This window comes from Aspergillus vadensis, assembly GCF_003184925.1.
Source record: "Aspergillus vadensis CBS 113365 unplaced genomic scaffold BO88scaffold_30, whole genome shotgun sequence".
In the NCBI taxonomy this organism is placed as follows: Eukaryota; Fungi; Ascomycota; class Eurotiomycetes; order Eurotiales; family Aspergillaceae; genus Aspergillus; species Aspergillus vadensis.
This window is the reverse complement of record NW_020292068.1, coordinates 94,285-114,668: the sequence shown is the minus strand read 5'-3', so window position 1 is coordinate 114,668 and position 20,384 is coordinate 94,285. Positions and strand designations below refer to the sequence as shown.

General features: G+C 51.0%; 10 protein-coding genes across 10 annotated transcripts; 6 read left to right on the top strand and 4 right to left on the bottom strand.

Moving 5' to 3' along the window:
• Window positions 1–478: 478 nt before the first annotated feature.
• Window positions 479–1,638, bottom strand: BO88DRAFT_491406 (uncharacterized protein; the record flags this gene model as incomplete). Its single annotated transcript, XM_025712854.1, has 2 exons — window positions 933–1,638; window positions 479–866 (listed from the first exon to the last, which is right to left on the bottom strand). Exons 1-2 carry the CDS (start codon window positions 1,589–1,591, stop codon window positions 479–481), a joined length of 1,047 nt encoding a protein of 348 aa, XP_025558247.1. The 5' UTR covers window positions 1,592–1,638.
• Window positions 1,639–1,830: 192 nt separating this feature from the next.
• On the top strand, window positions 1,831–3,866 carry BO88DRAFT_374348 (uncharacterized protein). The gene is made up of 6 exons (XM_025704298.1): window positions 1,831–2,050; window positions 2,108–2,465; window positions 2,517–2,712; window positions 2,764–2,922; window positions 2,975–3,016; window positions 3,080–3,866. Exons 1-6 carry the CDS (start codon window positions 1,938–1,940, stop codon window positions 3,847–3,849), a joined length of 1,638 nt encoding a protein of 545 aa, XP_025558246.1. The 5' UTR covers window positions 1,831–1,937; the 3' UTR covers window positions 3,850–3,866.
• Window positions 3,867–4,600: 734 nt separating this feature from the next.
• BO88DRAFT_179138 (uncharacterized protein) lies at window positions 4,601–6,710 on the bottom strand. Its single transcript, XM_025701724.1, has one exon. The coding sequence runs from the start codon at window positions 6,459–6,461 to the stop codon at window positions 4,890–4,892; it is 1,572 nt and encodes a 523-aa protein (XP_025558245.1). The 5' UTR covers window positions 6,462–6,710; the 3' UTR covers window positions 4,601–4,889.
• A 2,017-nt stretch (window positions 6,711–8,727) lies between these two features.
• Window positions 8,728–9,635, top strand: BO88DRAFT_350951 (O-methyltransferase; the record flags this gene model as incomplete). Its single annotated transcript, XM_025703520.1, has 2 exons — window positions 8,728–8,784; window positions 8,847–9,635. 2 exons carry the CDS (start codon window positions 8,728–8,730, stop codon window positions 9,633–9,635), a joined length of 846 nt encoding a protein of 281 aa, XP_025558244.1.
• A 358-nt stretch (window positions 9,636–9,993) lies between these two features.
• Window positions 9,994–11,571, top strand: BO88DRAFT_408397 (putative NAD binding Rossmann fold oxidoreductase). Its single transcript, XM_025707701.1, has 5 exons — window positions 9,994–10,398; window positions 10,465–10,560; window positions 10,622–11,025; window positions 11,093–11,180; window positions 11,235–11,571. Exons 1-5 carry the CDS (start codon window positions 10,116–10,118, stop codon window positions 11,444–11,446), a joined length of 1,083 nt encoding a protein of 360 aa, XP_025558243.1. The 5' UTR covers window positions 9,994–10,115; the 3' UTR covers window positions 11,447–11,571.
• Window positions 11,572–11,721: 150 nt separating this feature from the next.
• Window positions 11,722–12,431, top strand: BO88DRAFT_179075 (uncharacterized protein). The gene has a single exon (XM_025701723.1). The coding sequence runs from the start codon at window positions 11,827–11,829 to the stop codon at window positions 12,223–12,225; it is 399 nt and encodes a 132-aa protein (XP_025558242.1). The 5' UTR covers window positions 11,722–11,826; the 3' UTR covers window positions 12,226–12,431.
• On the top strand, window positions 12,229–13,619 carry BO88DRAFT_408396 (HPP family protein). Its single transcript, XM_025707700.1, has 3 exons — window positions 12,229–12,345; window positions 12,577–12,940; window positions 13,006–13,619. Exons 2-3 carry the CDS (start codon window positions 12,638–12,640, stop codon window positions 13,582–13,584), a joined length of 882 nt encoding a protein of 293 aa, XP_025558241.1. The 5' UTR covers window positions 12,229–12,345; window positions 12,577–12,637; the 3' UTR covers window positions 13,585–13,619.
• Window positions 13,620–14,181: 562 nt separating this feature from the next.
• BO88DRAFT_408395 (ATP-binding cassette family ATPase ARB1) lies at window positions 14,182–16,742 on the top strand. The gene is made up of 2 exons (XM_025707699.1): window positions 14,182–15,191; window positions 15,252–16,742. The coding sequence occupies exons 1-2, from the start codon at window positions 14,616–14,618 to the stop codon at window positions 16,518–16,520; spliced, it is 1,845 nt and encodes a 614-aa protein (XP_025558240.1). The 5' UTR covers window positions 14,182–14,615; the 3' UTR covers window positions 16,521–16,742.
• Window positions 16,743–17,150: 408 nt separating this feature from the next.
• BO88DRAFT_438675 (TFIIH complex kinase subunit CCL1) lies at window positions 17,151–18,808 on the bottom strand. Its single transcript, XM_025709675.1, has 2 exons — window positions 18,406–18,808; window positions 17,151–18,326 (listed from the first exon to the last, which is right to left on the bottom strand). Exons 1-2 carry the CDS (start codon window positions 18,736–18,738, stop codon window positions 17,361–17,363), a joined length of 1,299 nt encoding a protein of 432 aa, XP_025558239.1. The 5' UTR covers window positions 18,739–18,808; the 3' UTR covers window positions 17,151–17,360.
• Window positions 18,809–19,265: 457 nt separating this feature from the next.
• BO88DRAFT_419355 (E2 ubiquitin-conjugating protein UBC1) lies at window positions 19,266–20,123 on the bottom strand (the record flags this gene model as incomplete). The annotated part of the gene is made up of 3 exons (XM_025708387.1): window positions 19,266–19,440; window positions 19,493–19,797; window positions 19,863–20,123. The coding sequence occupies 3 exons, from the start codon at window positions 20,121–20,123 to the stop codon at window positions 19,266–19,268; spliced, it is 741 nt and encodes a 246-aa protein (XP_025558238.1).
• Window positions 20,124–20,384: the final 261 nt, after the last annotated feature.

The window sequence follows — 20,384 nt, the reverse complement described above, 5'->3', positions numbered from 1 at the left end:
CCACTGGTGTGACCCTGTCGCCAAATCTACTAACTAGCCCCTGGTCAGCTGATATCTCATTCCCCCCTGCGTAACACCAGGATAGATTGTCACCTACCGTGTGCCCATCAATGGAAAGGCTCACGCTAGGAGTGCAATCTTGGTCCTTGACCGGAGCAATGAAACCGGTAGGGTACGTGGCTTGAGCGATATGTGGCTCTACTGTATCAAATTTGGCCAAATTGCAAAGAACCGGAGAGAACAGTTTATCTTGAGCGCGTCCGATGGGCAACAATGAAACATAGGCTCTGATGCAGAGGTAATAGCGAAGGGCGATGTTTGCCTACATCGCTGTTGAATGCCCCTTCAAGGGCAGATAATGTCCCACTTCAGCACCTAGAAACAATTGCACGGTATTGTTGAGACAAGTACGGGTGTGACAACAGGCACTGGTCAAACTAGGCACATATCGTCACATCAGCGCTGCATTGACTCGTGACTAGATAGAGAAGTCATTGTCACCGCGATACATGGCCCAGACGGTCTGTTCGTTCTTCATTCTCTTTTTTGACTCGACCAACATCTTCTGGAACTCCATAGCAGTTTCCACGGCCTCCTGTATATGTCTATACTTCAACTTCCCGGGTACCCCGTACTCGTTGAAGGCAAGGCTATCCGCAACATTCAGCACGTTTCGTATTTGCCGGCCATTCAACTGGAATTTTCCCAGTCTATGCTTGACATCTTGGACTGCACTTGGCCCAATCATTTTATCTCTGCCATTCAAGGAAAGCAGTCGTTCCCAGATCTGCGCGCGGGTGGCGGGGGTCATTTCCCTGAAGGAAATTCCAATTTGGATGCGGGACTGAAATGCCACGTCCATCGTGCTAACACGATTTGAAGTCAGGAATAGAACACCCTGGAAGTATTACTGCTGCTCGACATTGTCCCACTTTAGGCCCCACACTGTGAAGGCCGCACATTGTTCTTTCAGGGGCCGGCGCCGCTGCCGCTGCGCGCTATGATAGGTTATATCAATGAAGATGAACTGCCATAGACAGCCAATTTCATCCTCATGAAGAACAGATTCTCCGGTCTGGAACAGTTTCCACAGCATATCGTAGCTGACAAACCCTGACTCAAAGGTTTCGGCGCATGCCTTGTGCCACCATGGTGCCATTTCAGCTGCGACCTGTTCCAAAGCCTCAAGATCGAGCGAAGCATCTTGATCATCGGACTTCGCAATCTCCTCCCTTATATCCTCCATATGGTAGAAGAGGGTGGGAAATGGCTCGCTCTCAGTGAAGAAGTCTGCGGGTCCTCTGCGGGTGGAATCCTTGGTTGCTCGACCGAGCGCCTCGACGAGGGGCTTGGAATGTATCTCTACCCTTTTTGTTCCGTCAGAGCCGATGACATAGGAAACAGCAGTGGTCCCCTCGCTCATATTGCCTCTCTCGTTGATCTGTTCCTCTTCATCGGAGAAATCGCTGTCGTGATCGATATAGATACGGCGCTGGGGTCGTATTTCCTCCGGTTCGATGGTGCGGAATCGCGATGGAATACTGGAGCTCAAGCCCCGCTGGGGACGTCCGTGATTTTCTTGCAATGACATTATGGCCCCTGACCGGAGGCTCCCTGCTTGTAGATGAGACCTTTGCCGTATGGCAGAGTGACAATCAATATCTCCAGGTGTTAAGTCTCAATCAATTTCACAGCTGATGTTCGTTGACGTGGCTGGGGTGGGGTACGGGGCTGAGCAAGCCATAGCCCCCACGCGCTCTCTTCTTCGCTCGCTCCACGTCGATATTTCGAGCCTGCAGCAGCTCTCCTTCTTATCATCGGCCTTTGTCTCACGAGCGAGGTACCGAAGTACATATTGTTTCGAGATAAAGCTCTTCCAGAGCTCCATATAGTGAGATAGCTGCTATGTCCCTTTTTCCAGCAAATTAGTTATAGGCATGGATTGGAAGTTCCAACCTCCCACCGACGTACAAACCCACAACCGTGACCCCAATTGTGGGGAGAAATCACCATGGAGTCATTGGTATCAGCCGGGATCAAGCAATGATGAGTGGGTCAAGTCCATGACAATGGTTGAACGTCTCTCACTGATCGTGTTCATGTGTAGTCAGATATATGACAATGCACTGCAAAAGTGCAAGGAGGTCAATGAACAATTAAACTCTCAACCATGGTGGGACGACCAATGTGATCTTGTGGCGTCGTCGAAAACTGTCGAGAGTATGCCGGTCCGACTCAAACCGCCCGGACGGTATGATGCCTCGTGGGTGCAAAACCTCATTGCAAAAGAGAGATTAAGAATCAATACAAGGAAGACATCCGAATCAGCATGGCGGCACAAGGTCTCGGGCTTCGCCGACGACGTGATTAGAGTTGCCACGTTAATCAAGCCTATTGTGGACATATTTGTTCCTCAAAGCCCAGAATGCTCCGTGCCATATGCCTGTTTGTGGATGGTATTCAAGGTTTGTTCTTAGATGTTAAAGGTCGTTGGTGTGTCTGACATGTGACAATAGGGTGTGTCTAGCAGGAAAGAAAAAAAGGAATTGGTTTTTGGCCTGATAACCTCGCTCTCTGACGAGATCCCTACGCTGCAAGCCTACGGCGACATGTTCCCAACGGATGAGATGAAAGAAACTTTGTCCCAGTTTTACATACATACCGTCGACCTTCTTTGGAGGCTAGCCAAGTACTATTCTATTGGCTTCTTCAGTATGGAGTTGCAAGCATCTGAGCGAATAGATGACGACTAATCATGAACAGAGCAATTAACCGATGCTATACTCCCGCGCACCAAGTATGATTTTCCCACGTACCTCGACAACATCAAGAAGTCGACCACGCGACTCAAGGCACTTTGTGAATTGGGGCATATGGCGGAGCAAAAGGACATCAAAGGCTACCTGGATGTTTTACATTCTGGTAAATGACCTGGGTTGGTTCAAGTTACGTGAAAAAGCTAAATGGACACCAGAGATCCGCCATCTTCGCCTCCAAATTGAAATGTCTCGCGGTAGTAAGCTCGTTATCTCTTTAACTTAGTATCCTTGATCATGAATGCTGAATTTTCAAACTTCAGTTCAAGGCCGGCGGTACGCTTCAGACCTCATCGACATCTGGCACGACGACGTTGGCGACGTCGAGCACGAACATCAACTCTGGCAATCACTACGTTTCTCCACGGACATGCGCGATCACTGGAGTCAGAATGGGATTTTGCCCTGCCTTGCAGATTGGCGTGAGCATTGCGACACTTCGGAGAATTCAATTCTCTGGGTATCATCGCAGAGCAACGGGCGACAATCCTGGCTCACCGAGTTTACCATAGATGTAGTCAGTGTGTGCCGATCTCAAGGACAGGACATAATGATTGCCATGTGTGATCGACCGAATGGTGTGAAATGGACACCAGCACAGCTTCTCCGACAGTTGATCGCCCAGTTATTAATCGATCACCCAGAACTGACCGTCTTACGACCAGGCATATTCAATGCCCGGTCTTTCCGACGGGCAACAAAATTCGACGCCCTCTATCGTCTCCTGAATTCGGTTGTAGCTGTGCTGAAATCTGTTCTGATCATCATCGACCGCCTAGACCTCTGCGTGGCCGATCCGAATGAGAAGGATGACGATATTACACGCGCGCTTTCGATATTGGCGCGAGCGTATCCAAACCTGAGGGTCATTGTTACCACCGGTGAGATAGTGTCACCCTCAATGCTTCCGGGGTTTCCTGTCAGTTTTGCAATGGTAAATACGAGACGGCACCCACGACGTCGCCGGTCGCCTTCCCCAGAACCTCCCCCAAAACGACCGCCGGTGGGAAGACGACAGTCGTCTTATGCTTAATGAAATGTATATGCGGGGTAGCTGCTTAAAACTGCTCTGATATATCATGTTGCATTCATACAGAGATAAAATCAAGCGCCAACTACAGTATCGTGTTTGGATGCCGTTGTGCCAGAGATGGACTCTGGATGTAAATTCCCGGTATCCTTCCAGATCCTCACCATGGTCCCATAACAATAGCCGTAGAAGTATTTGGAAGGAGCGTAATTCCCGCGTTGCGTCTGTTCCCCAGGCCTCCCTGGTTCACTTAGGTCGCGCCGAGGGCGCAGCCGCAAATGTCATGTATTATTTCCGCAGAAGGGTAGTTTTTGAAGCCTCAGAAGCACGCCTAGTTATCACTTCAAAGAGATTCGAGTCAACCAGAATACTCGTAGAAGGGAACACAATAGTAAGATGGGTAGTCTGTTAGTTTAAATCTCTGATCTCTTCATATGTACGAATTATTCTACAATGAATATTTAGATGAGTACAGTACTAAGAAAAGTTCGGCAGGCTTCTCACCAGAGAGATAATCAGAGTACAAAAACTTAGACTTCGTAGTATGCTAAAACTCTGAAAAGTTATATTTATGAAAAGATTATTTCTATTTGTATTACAAGACATCTATAATATTTCCATATATTATCTTGCGGCTGAATAATACTGAGACTAAAATTGAATTTTAACTCCCGGAAAAACTATACTGCAAGTAAAAAATATTGAAATCTTAAACATGTTGTTATAACTATCTCTTAAATTTAAGAAAAAAAAGTAAGGGAAAAAAATCACTTCTTACAATTGAGTATACTTGAATAAAATTCAAAGAAAGGAGTCATAATGATATAAAAAGTGCAATAACAAACTAATATCCCAAGGCGCCACTCAATGCTCCTTTATATAACCGAGTAATCGTAACATCGTGTCCCATCGTGTCCTGTCCTGTCCTGTGGTTCCCGTCCTTCCGTCCATCCATGCTGAGTGGAACAAAGGAAATAACCAACGAACAAAAGGTAATAATCAGAAGAAAGAGAATGAACGGATGAATGAAGGAGTGTATGTAATCACGCCCTCTTCACCCTCTTCGGCTTCACAATCATTTCCAGCTCCCTCAACGGCTGATAGACATGAGCATGCCACCACCAAGGCAAGGGATCCAGCTGGGAGAACTTCTGGTTTTTCCAGAAGAACAGGAGCTTACTGCCCTCGTTAAGGGCACGATCGACCTGTTTCCCCAGCGATCCAAACACCTTCACATTGGCTTTCTTCGCAGAGCGAAACAGACTGAATCGTCGACGCGGAGGAGGCGGAGTGATATCGGGCTTTGAGGATGCAGATGCAGACGCAGGCGCAGCATTCGCTGTGCCGTTCACCTCGGCTACACCATTTGTCTGCGGTGTCAATGCTTCCAAATACCCATCCACCAAGGACTTCAGATCATCCTCCAGGATGAGATACTTGACCGCCGACGCGCCATGCGTGCAGCTATCAATCAGTATCACATACCGCAGACAATTGTCGCTCACCTCCTCATCCACCATTACCTTCAATCGCAGATGCCCTGTCAACCGGGCACCCATCTGGCTCGCGAACCGCTCCATCAGCGCCTGAATCGCCGTCGCGAGCCCGCGGTCCATCGGTGACTGGCCCCAGCCACCATCCCCATCCTCCTCAGCGGGGTAGATCTTAGTTGCCTTGACCTTCCCGGCGACGACCGCCATCTCGGCATAAAACCCTCCCAACCTGGTCTGTTGCTGCAACATCCACGGCCTCTCCCTGGAGATGCGAATCTGACTAACCTCGGAATAGGTCAGACTAAGAGTCCGTTTCGGCAGCATCACCTCGCGATCATCCGCCCTCCGCATATTCCACACCTTGGTCGGCGACCGATGGAGAATCTTGTGTACCGCATCCCGAGACAACACCTCGTGTCTCTCCACAACAGGTAATCCCTTCTCGACCAGGAATGCCAGGAAGGCTTCCCGGTCCGATGAGGATTGGGAGAGTATATCCGCCATCCCCCGATCAAGTGTGACGCACTTACACTCCGTCCGCGCCTCAATCACCCCCTTCGCGACGGCATCTTCTTCCCCTTCGGTCTCCTCGCTGCACGGGATCCAGACGTCCACTTTCTCTTTCATCACAACATCCAGTATCTGCGCTGCGTAGCCTTTCGTAGTACCGCCAGGGACACCAGTGGTAATGCGATAATACCCGCTCAGTACCCGGGACATACTCTCCCCGCACGCCACGCCCGACTGGTCATCCCCGCCCACCACTTCGGCCCCAATAACCCGATGGCCGGAGTAATACCACCCGCGCGCGATGGCCAGTCCATACGTAGTGTCGATACCAGTGACGAGGACAGTCCGCGGCTTGAATTGGCTGTCACGGAGGGCGGCAGCGCGGCGACGGGCACCGGTTTTGTTGCTGTCTGTTAGGGAGAAGGGGAAGTAGCCAGCTGCGTAGGCAGCGAGGAGGATGGTGTTGTCAAGCGGGAGGAGAGCGAGGGAGATAGCGACGCGGAACAAGTGCACTAGGACCTGAATTTGGAGGAGAGAGCATCGGGGAGTTTGCAGGGAGCGGGATTTGGTTGTGAGGGCGCGGCGGAGGCGAAAAGGGTGGCCGACTGTCATCTTGGTGTATTTTTATTTAGTTCTTTTTATTGTCTTCAGTTGGTATATGGATAAGTTCGGGGATTAGTTTAATTAGTTAGCAGGTAAAGTGGGGTTATTGTTGTATAGTATAGTATACCCCGAAAGCACCAAAAAAGAAACCCAAACTGAAGAAGAGAAATGAAAATAAAGATGGCCTCTGCGGAGTACCCACGGGCGGAAATTCTCCCTATATTATGTATTCCGTAGCATGTGTCGCGCGAATGCAAATGTAATGTGCGTCTCTGTGTGTGTGTGGAATGCTGCAAGGCGACCACGTCAGCATAGGATACGCATTTGTGATGCGAGGCGGGTGGTGCTGGATAGATAGATAGGTAGATAGATAGTAGACTAGTAGACTAGTAGCTAGGAGAGAGATGTGTTGGGTTGCTGCTGATGCCGAGTGTCAAAGTAAGTGAGTGAGTGAGGTGGCTGGGACTGCCAGCTAGCTAACTAACTGACTAGCTAAACAGCTGTCCGTCTATCTTATGGTTTCCACATCGCAAAGTGGGGGATGCGGACGGAGCCTATTGGAAAGAAAAAGCAATATGCGGATTTCACTTTTTTTTTGCCTCGGGCTGGGCTGGTTGGTGTCTGAGACTTGCATGCGATTGTAGGGTTGCAGTGCAAGTAGGAATTGATTGGATGGGTGCGGCCGAGGTTAGGTAGGGTAGCTGCTTGGCTACGGTTGCGGCATTCCTTGCCTTGCTACGGAGAGTAGCTAGTCCTGCCATGTAAGTTGTCCAGTACGCAGTAGGTAGATAAGAATCGGTAGATGGATACCCAATTTAATGCTGGGCGGGATGTGCTTGTGTGGTGCATGCAGCTGCTCATTGGGTTTCAGTTTCGGTTTCGTTTCATGTTATGCCATTGTGAGGAAGAGTTGCATTATTGGTTCGTTGAGGTCATTGTATGTGTCATGCATGCAGATAAAAGTAAGCAGTTGAGAAATGCACTAGATCTCGTGAGGTACTCAGAATAGATAGAATAATTAGGTAGTCGCTAGCTGAAGTGCAGATCTACACGTAACTAGCTAGCTAGCTACTAACTACCGCGTCTTCGGTTACTACTACTACTGCCGGGAAAGTGTTCCTTGGTTCTCACCACATCCCGGGACACCATTTAGTGGATCAGGGAACATGTAGCCAGATGCATCAAAAGCAGAAGTAAAGCAGCTGAATGCCGCTCGCAACCTACCTAATGCAGTAACTGCACAGTGACATTTCCGATCGTCCGTCGGAGATTCCATGGCCGGCGGCGGATGCGGACGAAGGGGTAGATCCGGTACGGAGCTCTTTCCAAGCACTTTACCATGGCATCTTCGTATACAAGGCGACTGCCCTATGAACAAGCCTCGAACCTATTCTATGGTGGAGCTTAGCTACTTGGAAAAAGTTGGATCGGCATCACACAGGTAGTATCAGCCTAGCAGGTTCAATGCGATCCGACCACAGTGGAGATGTAAACGTGGGTCGTGGCGTCTCTTGAATCGGGTCGGGTTTCAGATTCAGAGCGAGTGCATTAATACCATCACCCCTCAATAACGCCGCTCTATGGGATCATGTTCTTTTCAATGAGATTTAAGCTTCGAGGTTGAGCACGGGACTGAATTCATGCGGAACTGGGTCGTATCATATAAGTCTCGACCAAGGGTACGCCCTCCACGTTTGCATTGTTGAAAGGGTACTTGCATTGTCTCCCTGTTCCTATTCTGCGCCCCCCACACACCACACATGACCCGCGCCCATATGGACCTTTTGGCCTTGCCATCGGAGTCACCGAGATGAGGAGACACATCCCGACGCAGAGTTGCTTTTCTCGATAAGCCAGATGAGGGGTGAAACCTTATCAGATGGCAGCTAAGTATCCTGTGACGAATTAACGCGGGAACCGGGACCACACCTGCCTGGACCGATGTGGTAACCATCTCCGACTGCCCGGAATATGCGATGTCGTGCACTCTTGCGTCCGCCACAAGGGATGGAATAGCTTCGCTTATTTGCTCCTATCATTCCATGGAAATCATGATGCGATCATCATGCGTGTGGCCCACAGCCGGATGGCGACATATCGGCATTATCAGCTACAAAGGTCCAAGTCGGTGCCGAGTCGACTAGTCCGCGCGTCTTTCGGCGCTCTTAAGTATCCTGCTGTCCCTCGAACGTGGCTTCGATGTCCACGCTCTCCATTTACTATCCCTAGATCTTACCAGCCTCCTTCTCCTTTCACGCAGCGCCTGTTATCGATCATGGGTGATAGTGCTACCCCCGAAGCCCCTTCTAACCCTCCTCCTGTGGAACGTTCGGTAAGCTTGCGCCGTAACCCCGATACGGTGGGTTTATACCCTGACAAATGACTGCTTGACAGCGTGAGGAAGGTCGAGAGCTGAAGTTGCTTCACTTCATCTACGACCAACCGAACCGTGATGAGATCCAGGGCAACCCTGCCAAGGTCCTGGATCTGATCGAAGAGTTCGGTAAAACGTACCACTTCATGAACATCGGTCGGGCCAAGGGCAAATTCATCATCGACATCATCGAGGAAAAGAAGCCCGAAGTGATGATCGAGCTTGGTGGCTATGTTGGCTATTCGGCCATTCTGTTCGGAGATGCCGTGCGTCGGGCTGGCGGACGGCACTATTACAGTCTAGAGTTGAATCCCGAATTTGCGGCCATTGCGAATATGCTGCTTGAGCTGGCGGGCCTGCGCGACTTTGTTACGATACTCGTTGGTCGGAGCGATTTGTCCCTTGACAAACTTTTCTCGAGTGGCGATGTCAAACAGGTTGAAGTGATGCTTATTGATCACTATAAGCCTGCGTATACCGCCGATCTGAAGCTCTGCGAGCAGCTCGGCAAGATCGTGCCCGGGGTTTCAGTAGTGGTGGCGGACAACGTGCTCTACCCCGGCAACCCGCCGTATTTGGAGTATGTCCGCAGCACAGTGGAGCAGAAGCGTGAAGCGGCCAAAAAGGGACCGGTCCAGACATATGACACAACCAGCCTGCCACAGCGATCAGTCGGGTCATTCATGCCTGCGGATGCAACTCCCAGCTTTGAACTGACCGGAAACCCGAATCTGGTGTATGAGAGCAAATTGGTCAAACCCGAGACCACACGAGTGAGTTTCACCCGTATTTCCGGGGGGAGTGAGTGAGGGGTGAGGGGTGGTAGGCATTTCACTGACATGCAAATTCTGTAGGACGCAATCGAGGTGAGCCGATGTGTGGGGATCCAAGAATGAAAGGGTCCCAAGGATAGAAGTTGAGAGAATTATTTCTTGATGGCTACCTGCAAAGGCTGGACCGAGTGGCCTCAATGAAGCATCGGCGAGAGCGCAGAATGAATTCCGAGAATTGAAAGTGACGCATTGAGACATCGGCTTTTGCCGCGTGCCCCGCCCGACCCAAAGGTTGCCGTCGCCAGGACCTTCCCCCGCGCCAGCAGTCATAAATGGCCACTTCGTTGCCATGGGGGGGAAAATAAGGCGGGTTTGCTCCATTTGTAATCCTTAGACGAATATCCATAGCGTATATAAGCAGAGAATTCCCTCCGTTTCCCCATTGTCCATTGTTCACTGTCCTCCCTATCCTCTTCAAGATATACCCTCATCCCATCGCAAGTAACACCACCCATCATGGCTTCAAAGACCTGGAACGTCGGAATTGTGGGTTATGGCTTCAGTGCCAAGACCTTCCACATTCCCTTCATTCAGGAAGTCCCTCAATTCAAGATCACCGCTGTTGTGCAGCGCACCCCCAAGCCCGATGACGATGCCGAGAAGGACCACCCCGGAATCAAGTCCTACAGGACCACCGAGGAGATGGTCAAGGATGAAGGTGTCCAGGTGGTGGTCATCACCACCGCTCCCGATTCGCATTACGCCTTGGCCAAGCTGGCCCTCGAAAATGGAAAGCACGGTAAGCTTCCAGACAGCCACTTGTAGTAGTTAATTCCGTATGAGTGCTGACATTTTCTTGCGACAGTTGTCTGCGAGAAGCCCTTCACCCCCACCACTCAGGAAGCCGACGAGCTGGTTGCTCTGGCTAAGAAGCAGAACAAGCTCCTGGCCGTATACCAAAGTACGTTCCATTACCCATTCGCCAATCCGGAAGAACATGGTCTGATAATAATTTTTGGTAGATCGCCGGTGGGATGCCGATTTCGTGACCCTGTCGAAGCTCGTGAAGAACGGCTCCCTTGGCCGTGTGGTGGAGTTCGAGACTCACTTCGACCGTCACCGTCCCCAGGAGCCCTCCCCCGATGTTTCTAAGTGGAAGAACAAGGTCATCCCCGGTGGTAGCGCCATCTATGACCTGGGCGCCCACCTCTTGGACCAGGCCGTGCACCTGCTTGGCAAGCCGGAGCGCGTGACTGGATTCATTGGTTCCCAGCGCGAGGTCAACACTTCTGGTTTTGAGGACTCTTTCACTGTTCTGCTCCACTACCCCAAGGGTGTGCTTGTCACGGCCAAGGCTGGTGTCGTCAGCCCGGAAGAGGAGCAACTGCGCTTCTGGGTTCGTGGTGAGAAGGGCAGCTTCAAGAAGGTGAGACAACGGCCTTCTACCCTAGGTGTCGTTCGGTATCAGAATACTGATGTGTACACGCCGATAGTTCCATCTCGATGTCCAGGAAGAGCAGCTCAAGTCTGGTGTGAAGCCAGGTGACAGCGGATATGGTCGCGAGCCTTCTGAGAGATACGGTAAGCTAAAGATTAATCCCTTTGATACCAGGCAGCATGCTGACAGTCCGCTAGGTACTCTCACAACCATCCAGGATGGTAAGCCTGTGAAGGAAGTCATGCCCACCGTAGAGCCCCCGACCTGGACGGAATACTACCGGAAGCTGGCGCGGGCTCTTGGTGGAGAGGGTGATCTCCCAGCCAGCGGAGCCGAGGCTCGTGAAGTGATCCGGCTGATTGAATTGGCTCAGGAGAGCTCGAAGCAGGGAAAGACCCTGGATGTATAAATTTTGCATAAATAGTGTGCCTCTCACGGGTCATGATTTAATGATGGATAGAATTAATTTTGTATTGTACAAGTGACAGTGTGAAGCCTTCAGCTAGTGATTCTCTTAGGAGGAATAGATGCCGCAGTGATCCTCACTGTTACTAAATATTTACTCCGTAGTGTGCTCCACTTGCTGCAGGCGAGTCTTCGATCATTGTACAGAGAACTACTCCAAGGGTAAACACCCCTATACAGTCCGGTCTCAACAGTGTCTCCAATTCCCCCTCATTTCCCCTCACAACGGGGTTTACGAGGAAAAGGCGCGAGGGTTCGCCGGCGCCATGTTTTTGGGGACCCCAGATTGATCGACGATTACTCAAGTCTGGGCGGGAATGAGGTATGTTACGCGGTCTGAAATCCCGATACCATCAGGTGTCCATGAAACAGGGAGAATTTGAAGGAAAACACAACCAGGCTCGGGTAACAGTCGGCGTAATATTACAGACAAGTGACCTCATCGTCAGCTGCCCCGACGCTAAACTGAAACCGGAGTTTCCATTACCCAACGCGAATATCATGAGTGGCAGAAAGATCCCTTGGACCAGCCAGCAAAAGGGCCTCTGTCCCTCTCTTTCCAGGGCATCAATGACCATCTCCAACTCAGCACTGCATTCTCGCCCTCTGACTACCCGCTTCCGCGGAGATCCTCATGGTTACAATGTAGGAGACCTCGTTTTGCGTGCCGACTTTTCCAGCTCTCCTCAGTGCTGGCCGGATGGCCCCATCTTAGTATTTTAATCTCGAGGAACCCCATAATGGCCTTGTCCACTCGCTCTTCGTCTGTTTCAAACCTCCAATGGGATTTCTCGGTTTATATTTAGCTTCTCTGTCACCTCCTGTCAATCCACGTAGTCCAAGGTAGGTTTTTGTCCTCGCGGCCCCCCTGACATGGACCCGTCGGGACTCCATTTAATCAAACTGATGCCTGGTCGCTTGATGGGTGTCAATGCATGGCCATAGGCCAAAATTTGCGTCTGTCATTTCTCCTCGAATGTGTGTGCTTGGCTGCCTCTTCATTCGTGGTGTTTTCCATGTTCAATGGCCTGCTTTTCCATATTTGACGGCTGTATCTGACTTTATATACATCAGGGTGGCGAGCCGTGTTGCGTGCTTTAAGACTGTCCGGGCTGGTTACCGACAGTGCTGAAGGATGAGTGCGCAGAAATCTCCGTCAGCGTCTATGCTCCAGCGCATCGACTTCTCTCGACTACATGTGGACATCGATGCCTTTCTCAACCCATATCTGCCGCCTCCACCATGGCGCCATCTGCCTCGGCCGATCTCTCGGTTCTTCGGGTACAGGAAGACTCTCGCCCCGAAACCCCTGGGGAATCTTGTGATCGCCTTCTGGTCTATGATCGGGGTCTTCTGTGGTGTGCTCGTCGTAGCGGAGGTATCTGAACATATCCCATCATTCAAAGCCCACCATGCCCCAATCATCGTGGCCAGTTTTGTACGTACCTCTTGAAACCCCCAGACTCCACTACTACTATTCGATGTGGACTAACCACCTCATAGGGTGCTGCTGCTGTCTTGGAATTCTCCGCCATCGAATCGCCCTTTGCCCAACCACGAAATGCCGTCCTGAGTCAGATTATTGCCAGTTTTGTCGGCGTTGTGATAGGCAAGCTCTTCGCGCTGAACGAAAATGCCCACTCTATGCCGCAAGTCGGCGGTGCTCTGGCGTGTGCCATCACAACGGCCATCATGACAATCACAAACACGGTCCATCCCCCTGCCGGCGCCACCGCCCTCCTTGCCGTCACACAATCCTATGATGTGGGATGGTACTTAATCCTTATTATGCTGCTGGGCTGTGTGCTCATGCAGGCAGTGGCCTTGTTTATCAACAACATTCAACGTCGCTTCCCTATCTACTGGTGGACGCCGCAGTCTTTAGAACGACCCAAGCCCGACGACACCGAAAGCGCCCGGGAGGCCAAAGAGGGAAGTGTTGCGTCCGTTCAATCTCACGATACCTTTCCCGGCGTTCCGACCCATATTGTTATTGAAAAGGGGAGTGTCATGTTACCAGACAACATCACGGTTACGGAGCAGGAGATGGCAGTGCTGAAAAGAATTAGCGAACGGTTATAGACATACATAATACTAGAGGTCGGAACTTGCCTGGCTTGAAACCAAAAAAGCCCGGGAAAAGGTTTCCGACCAATTAATAACAGTAATTCATGTCGTGCAACAGAGAATAAAAGACTAAGTTTGGATATTTGTAGATGAGGCTGAAAGTAGGTTGGCTGGGCATGGCCAGTTAGTAGTACTACTATGCGCGACAGAGGCTCCAGCCAATTACGAATCAAGTCGAATATGGCGATTCACGATGGTGATTTCATTTGCTTCTTTATGACTTGCTGCTGGGCATGTTTTCTACATATGGCAAAGGTGTCATGTAGGGGGCTACTTCCCTTGCGTTGGTTAATCCCGTATGTTGAAATGATTCATAGTTACTCATCTTCTATAACTTAACTGTCTGGTGGAGTACTGCTGACCATTATCTTTGCCTGCCTTGGGCGCAAGGCTCTGACACACGTGACTGTGGATGCCCAAAGCGGCAAGCGTGCGCCACGTCCCGTGCAGTGACGTCGTGCAGCCAATCAGCGCGAGGCTCAGCCGCCCACTGAAGGAATTTTCGAGGCAAAAACAACCATCCATTCATCGATTCTTCGTTGTCGATTCTTCTTTTCCTTCAACTTCAACGGGATTCTCCCTTGTGTATTGAGTCTGAGTAGTATATCTGCTCATATATATCAATCCATCTTTTCATCTATTGGGTCCCTTTGAGACCCCCATCTTTTTTGTAAGAGTGATCTCATTCGATCACTTGTCTTCTTTTTTTGCCTGGCCAGCCTATCGATAAGGGCTATCCAAGGAACCACCCCCCACTCACAAGAAGACTTTCGGTCGCCCCCCTCCCACCCCCCGCTATTACTGGTCCACCTTTCGCTCAGGTTCTTTTTTTCCCTTTTCTCTCTCGCCTTCATCGGACAGCTTTTATCTAGGCTTCCTGACCGTCCCTTCCTCTTCCCTTTCCGCCTTACCTACCCACCACCACCTCCCCCTCCTCTCCTCTCTCCTCTCCTCCCATCCCATCAACCACTCGCTTATTCGACAAGATGGTGTCTGCCTCCAAAGCCGCTCGTTTGGCAAAGCGTGCCGCCGATGGCGCCGACAAGAAGAAGCCCACCAAGGGCAAGAAGGACGACCCCGTCGTCGACGGTGAGGGCGGCGATGACCAGCCTGCCACCACTGATGAGAAGATGAAGGAGGTCGAGAAGTTGACTGCTCAGATGGACAAGCACGGTCTCTCCGATCGTGTCACGACCGGTGTCCTTGCTTCTCTGCCCTCCTCCCGCGACGTCAAGGTCACTTCCGCCTCCCTGGTGTTCCACGGAAAGGTTCTTATCACCGACTCGACTCTCGAACTGAACTTCGGTCGTCGTTACGGTCTCCTCGGTGAGAACGGTTGCGGAAAGTCTACTATCCTCAAGTCTATCGCCACCCGCGAATACCCCATCCCCGAGCACATTGATATCTACCTTCTGAACGAGGGTGCTCCTCCCAGTGAGCTCGGTGCCCTTGAGTGGGTTGTCACCGAGGCCCAGAACCAGCTCGAACGCATGGAGAAGCAGGCCGAAGAAATTCTTGAGAAGGAGGGTCCTGACTCTCCTATCCTCGAGGATCTGTACGACGTGAGTTTTCCCCTCTCCACCTCTTCATCCCTCTTTGCTCTGTTCTAACCTCTTCTGCAGCGTATGGACAAGATGGATCCCTCGACCTTCCACACCCGTGCCTCCCTGATCTTGACCGGTCTGGGTTTCAACAAGCAGACCATCCACAAGAAGACCAAGGACATGTCTGGTGGTTGGCGTATGCGTGTGGCCCTTGCCAAGGCCCTCTTCGTCAAGCCCTCCCTGCTTCTGCTCGACGACCCCACTGCTCACTTGGATCTCGAGGCCTGTGTGTGGTTGGAAGAATACCTCAAGAAGTGGGAGCGTACCCTGATCCTCGTCTCCCACTCCATGGATTTCCTCAACGGTGTCTGCACCAACATGATCGACATGCGCATGAAGCAGCTCCTCTACTACGGTGGTAACTACGACTCTTACCACAAGACTCGTGCCGAACAGGAGACGAACCAGATGAAGGCCTACAACAAGCAGCAGGAAGAAATTGCTCACATCAAGAAGTTCATTGCTTCCGCCGGTACCTACGCCAACTTGGTCAGACAGGCCAAGTCCCGTCAGAAGATCCTGGACAAGATGGAGGCCGATGGTTTCATCCAGCCCGTCATCCCCGACAGAGTCTTCAGCTTCCGCTTCGCCGATGTCGAGAAGCTTCCTCCTCCCGTCCTGTCTTTCGACGACGTCTCTTTCTCCTACTCTGGCAAGTGGGAGGACACCCTGTACGAGCACCTCGACTTCGGTGTCGACATGGACTCCCGCACAGCCCTTGTCGGACCCAACGGTGTCGGAAAGTCCACTCTGCTGCGCATCATGACCGGCAAGCTGAGCCCCATTGGTGGCCGTGTCTCCCGTCACACTCACTTGAAGCTGGGCATGTACAGTCAGCACTCTGCTGAGCAGCTGGATCTGACCAAGTCTGCCCTCGAGTTCGTCCGTGACAAGTTCCCCGAGAAGTCTCAGGACTACCAGTACTGGCGTCAGCAGCTGGGCCGTTACGGTCTCAGCGGTGAGTCCCAGACTGCCCTCATGGGTACTCTGTCCGAGGGTCAGAAGTCTCGTATCGTCTTCGCCCTGTTGGCTATCGAGTCGCCTAACATGATCCTGCTGGACGAGCCTACCAACGGTCTGGATATCCCCACCATTGACAGTTTGGCCGATGCCATCAACGCTTTCAGCGGTGGTGTTGTCGTCGTGTCCCACGACTTCCGTCTTCTTGACAAGATCGCCAAGGACATCATGGTCTGCGAGAACAAGACCGTCACCCGCTGGAACGGTACTATCGGCGAGTACAAGAACCACCTCCGCAAGAAGATGATCTCCGAGGGTGCTGTCTAAAGTACAAACCACTGAAAAAGAAGGAAGAAGTGAATAATCTTCTTGTTTATGATTGGAATGTTCGAGACGACACACACATGCAAATATAAAAAAGGCTTGTAAGGGGAAGGAAAAAAGTTTCTCTTTACCGTTACAGGAGAGATGAACCATCCTGATGAATGACATTCGCGCGGAAGGTTATCCGTTTTTTCTACTATTTTTCCTTTTTTTCAAAATACCTGGAGATATCTTTGCTCATTACTACCACTACACATTTGGGTGCTTTGTTTTAGATGGTCTGTGTTTCATCTTTTCATACCTTCATCGTCACTCCCCCCCACCTAACTAGACTTGAGCGTTTGAGGGTTTCAATTTGATATTATTCCCTTGCTATACTTACTTCCAGAGTTTCGTAGACATATATATATACCCATGTAGGATGGTTTCCCTCGTGTCGTAACTCTAAATACATCATATACCTGAACTATTAAGGTCTCCGAGCCCAATGGTGGTAGTATGTACACTCACCCAGGTGGTCGTACCTACTTACAGTAACTATACTAGTACGTAATATATAAGCCTGGACGCATAAGTAGTTATTAAGAGGTCGACTACTTAGTACATGTTCCAATATACAGTATAATTTGTCAGGTCTAACTGAAACACCTAACTCACTTTCTTTTTGAATATGAAGAAGAACTAAGACAATAACATGCTTTTCCATCTATTGCGCCTATCTGCACGCTCAAAACAACGATACACCGACGTCGTCGCCCCAAAAAGCTAACAATAATAATAACAACTATAGTGTAGAAAGTATACTTGAACCATAAGGTTCATTATTACTGCTATTTATTGCTGCTATTGCTGCTGCTGATCACCCTCCATCTGCCTCTCCTTCGTCCTTTGCGTGACTAATTCCCCTCCGAAGAGATCTTTCGTCGTCTCATTTCCCCGCTCTAGCTTCCGCTTTTTTGCTAGACGCTCCATTTCGCTTTCTGATGTCCCTGACTCGCCTGCTGCCGCTGCTGCGGCTGCGGCTGCGGCTGCGGCCGGGATGCGTTTCTGGCCTGCGATATTGGCCTTCTCTGGATTCTGGCAATGGTAAAGTTTCTTGCCGACGATGCGTTTCAGGGTCTTCATGCGGGCTTCGTCGGACGCGAAGGGTTTGTATGCTTGGAGGAGGGCGGAGCAGTTTGCGAGGGTGGTGAGGAGTTTCGTGCGCAGGGCGTACAGGGGGTTTTGGTCATGGTTAGATGATGATATGATGGGACCGCCTAGTTTCGTGTCGAGGTAGAATTCAGCCAACGGGCGATCGGCGAGGAGGAATGCCGAGAGCCAGATCTGGGCTGGGGTGTAGAGGAAGTAGGCGTCTGTGATTTGGGCGGCGGCTTTGAGGATCTCGCGGGTGGAGTGGTGGGCGCGGGAGATGCGGTCGTTCATGGTGTTTGCAGTGGCGGAGGAAGGGGAAAGGGAGAGGAGAGCTCTGCGGAGGTCTTCTGGTGTTTGGGAGGGTTGGAGGTGTGGTGCTGGTTGGCCTTGGCCTTGGGATATGGCGCGGAGTTCCATGATGCCGCCTTCTAGGCCGCGGAAGGGGTGGCGCACGTCGAAGGTGAAGCGGAGACTTTGCATGACGAGGAATTCTGGGGCGATGATGTCGTCGGCGGAGGTTTGGCCGGGGACGCCTTCGGCGAATTGTCGTAGGGAGAGGTAGTAGTTGTCGGTTTTGGTGGCGAGGAAGAGGGCGCACGGCATGATTTGTTTCGGGTGGTAGGTCATCGGGGAGTTGGTGAGGTAGAAGCGACGGAGGTATTGGATTGCGGTGGCCTATGAGTTGGGTTGGGTATGTTAGTATTGGGAGGGAGATTTGAGGGACTGGGATATGGGGTAGGGGGGAAGCTCGTACTCTCACGATGGTGGGAAGTGGTGGTTTGTAGTTCTCTCCTAGTTGTATGATTTGTTCGGAGTAGTAGTCCACCACTTGTTGCTCTTCTTCGGGAGTCAAGCACTCAATCTGCTTCTCTTCTGCTGCTTTATTCTCCGCATCACTTCCGGGAGCTGGTGTCCCTGTGGTGGAGGAGGTGGCTGATCTTCGGGCGTCTTGTGCCCTTCGTAGAGCTGCTCGCACTCGGTCACTCGCGACGGAGTTGGTGGTTGCTCGTAACTGCTTCAGTGATGCTTCGGTGAAGGACCACAGTCGGAACTGGGAGGACGACCGGTATATTTCGTCTTCGATCATGTTGGAAGACAGCTATATAGTGAGTTCACTGTCGCGAAATGCGTAGCTAATGATGGAAGTGCTTGTTGCGCGAGGATTCTGGGGACGGCGGAAAGTCAAAGCTGATCTGCAGCGGACTTTGCCGCATATCCACGTGCTTATCGATAGGCCCGCTGCCTGTACTTCCGTCCATTAGACCTCCACTGCAGTTTGCTGATTGCCTGGATCATATAAAAGAGAAAGAGATATTATTTCATTTGAAAGGCACTGTACCTTCAGTCATACAAGTATTGAGTGAATTAATGCAAGGCTAATAGTATCCTGACTTGAGCTATGCTGCCGAAAGATGTAGAAAGCGAATGGATATATTAAACATGGGTCATCACAGCCTGGGTTCTGACTTGAGAATAGAGAAAGAAAACTGTCTTGATGAAGTTTGTGCGAAGAGGTCTCAAGATTCAAGAGAGCAAACCCGACTGAATCGCCTAGCACCGTCGCTATTGCAAAATCTAAACTATCCGAACCGTGTGTCAAACACATCACCCCAACTACGGCTCACCAAGGAGCCGCGCCGTGATATCTCCCATGTACGCCTCCTCCAGCTCGTAATCTTCCCCGTCCATTCGATCAATGCCATAGTATTTGAATGCGGCTACAACGCGGTCAACGTCAAATCCCATGTTACAGAATCGGTCGATCAAGTCTTTGTTGTAGCCGTCGTATCTGCACGGAAAGGTTAGCCAGAGCAGGTTTGGTCCTACGCACGTGTACATACTTGCTTAAATCCTCTTGTTCCTGCTCCTCTTTCGACTTGATTTCCTGTAGTCGAAGAGTTTCGTCTGTCACACCGCCACTGCCTTCACCTGCATGCCTTCTGGGAGCTCCTGCATACATCACAGCCCACTCCTGAGCAACCCGTGCAAATTCCTGCGGTCTCCGAAGGAGCATCGTGGCGACCTCGGCATCCTGAGGATCCTTGGGTTCGGGGGTGCTGAGCAGGGATTGCAGTGAGAGAAGGGCAGACTTGATGGTGAGCACCGGTGACCACGCAGTAGAAAGAGTGTCTAGGCAGATGGCACCCTAGGCAAGTCATTTCATTAGCAAACCTGGGGTTAACCTAACCTTACATGACTGGAGCGACTCACTGTTTGACTGCTAACGTTAGGATGCCAGACCTTGGTCACAAACTTCATATGGGGAGGCCGAAATGGATAATCGTTGGGGATTTTGATGTCGATGGTATAGGTGCCACCTTCGTAGGGTGTTCCTGGAGGCCCTGGGAACGTGCCCCGAAGATGCGTGAGATCCTCACCACCGTGCAGTGGCTCAGCCGTGATTTGCGACTGTGTGTCGGCGTGAATGTCGGCGATCTCTTTGGCGATACGCCTCGCACGATTGCCAGACATCGTAAGAACAATCTCGGGAAAGCGGGCAGCTTGTGTTTATTTTTTCTTTTCTGAAGAATAAAAAAAAAGTGGGTTTGGAGTGTCTGAGCAGCTGAAGGATAAGAATAGAAAAGATCTAAGAACTATGAGGCAATAGTCAAAGCTTCGTCAGCCTCACAGTAGCCAAGTACCGAGAGGGCGAGGAAGTGCAGCAGGTGGTCTGTAGCAGGGAGGTTGAGGACAAGAAGAAAGTATTGGAGCAGGTGCAATTAATACAAACGC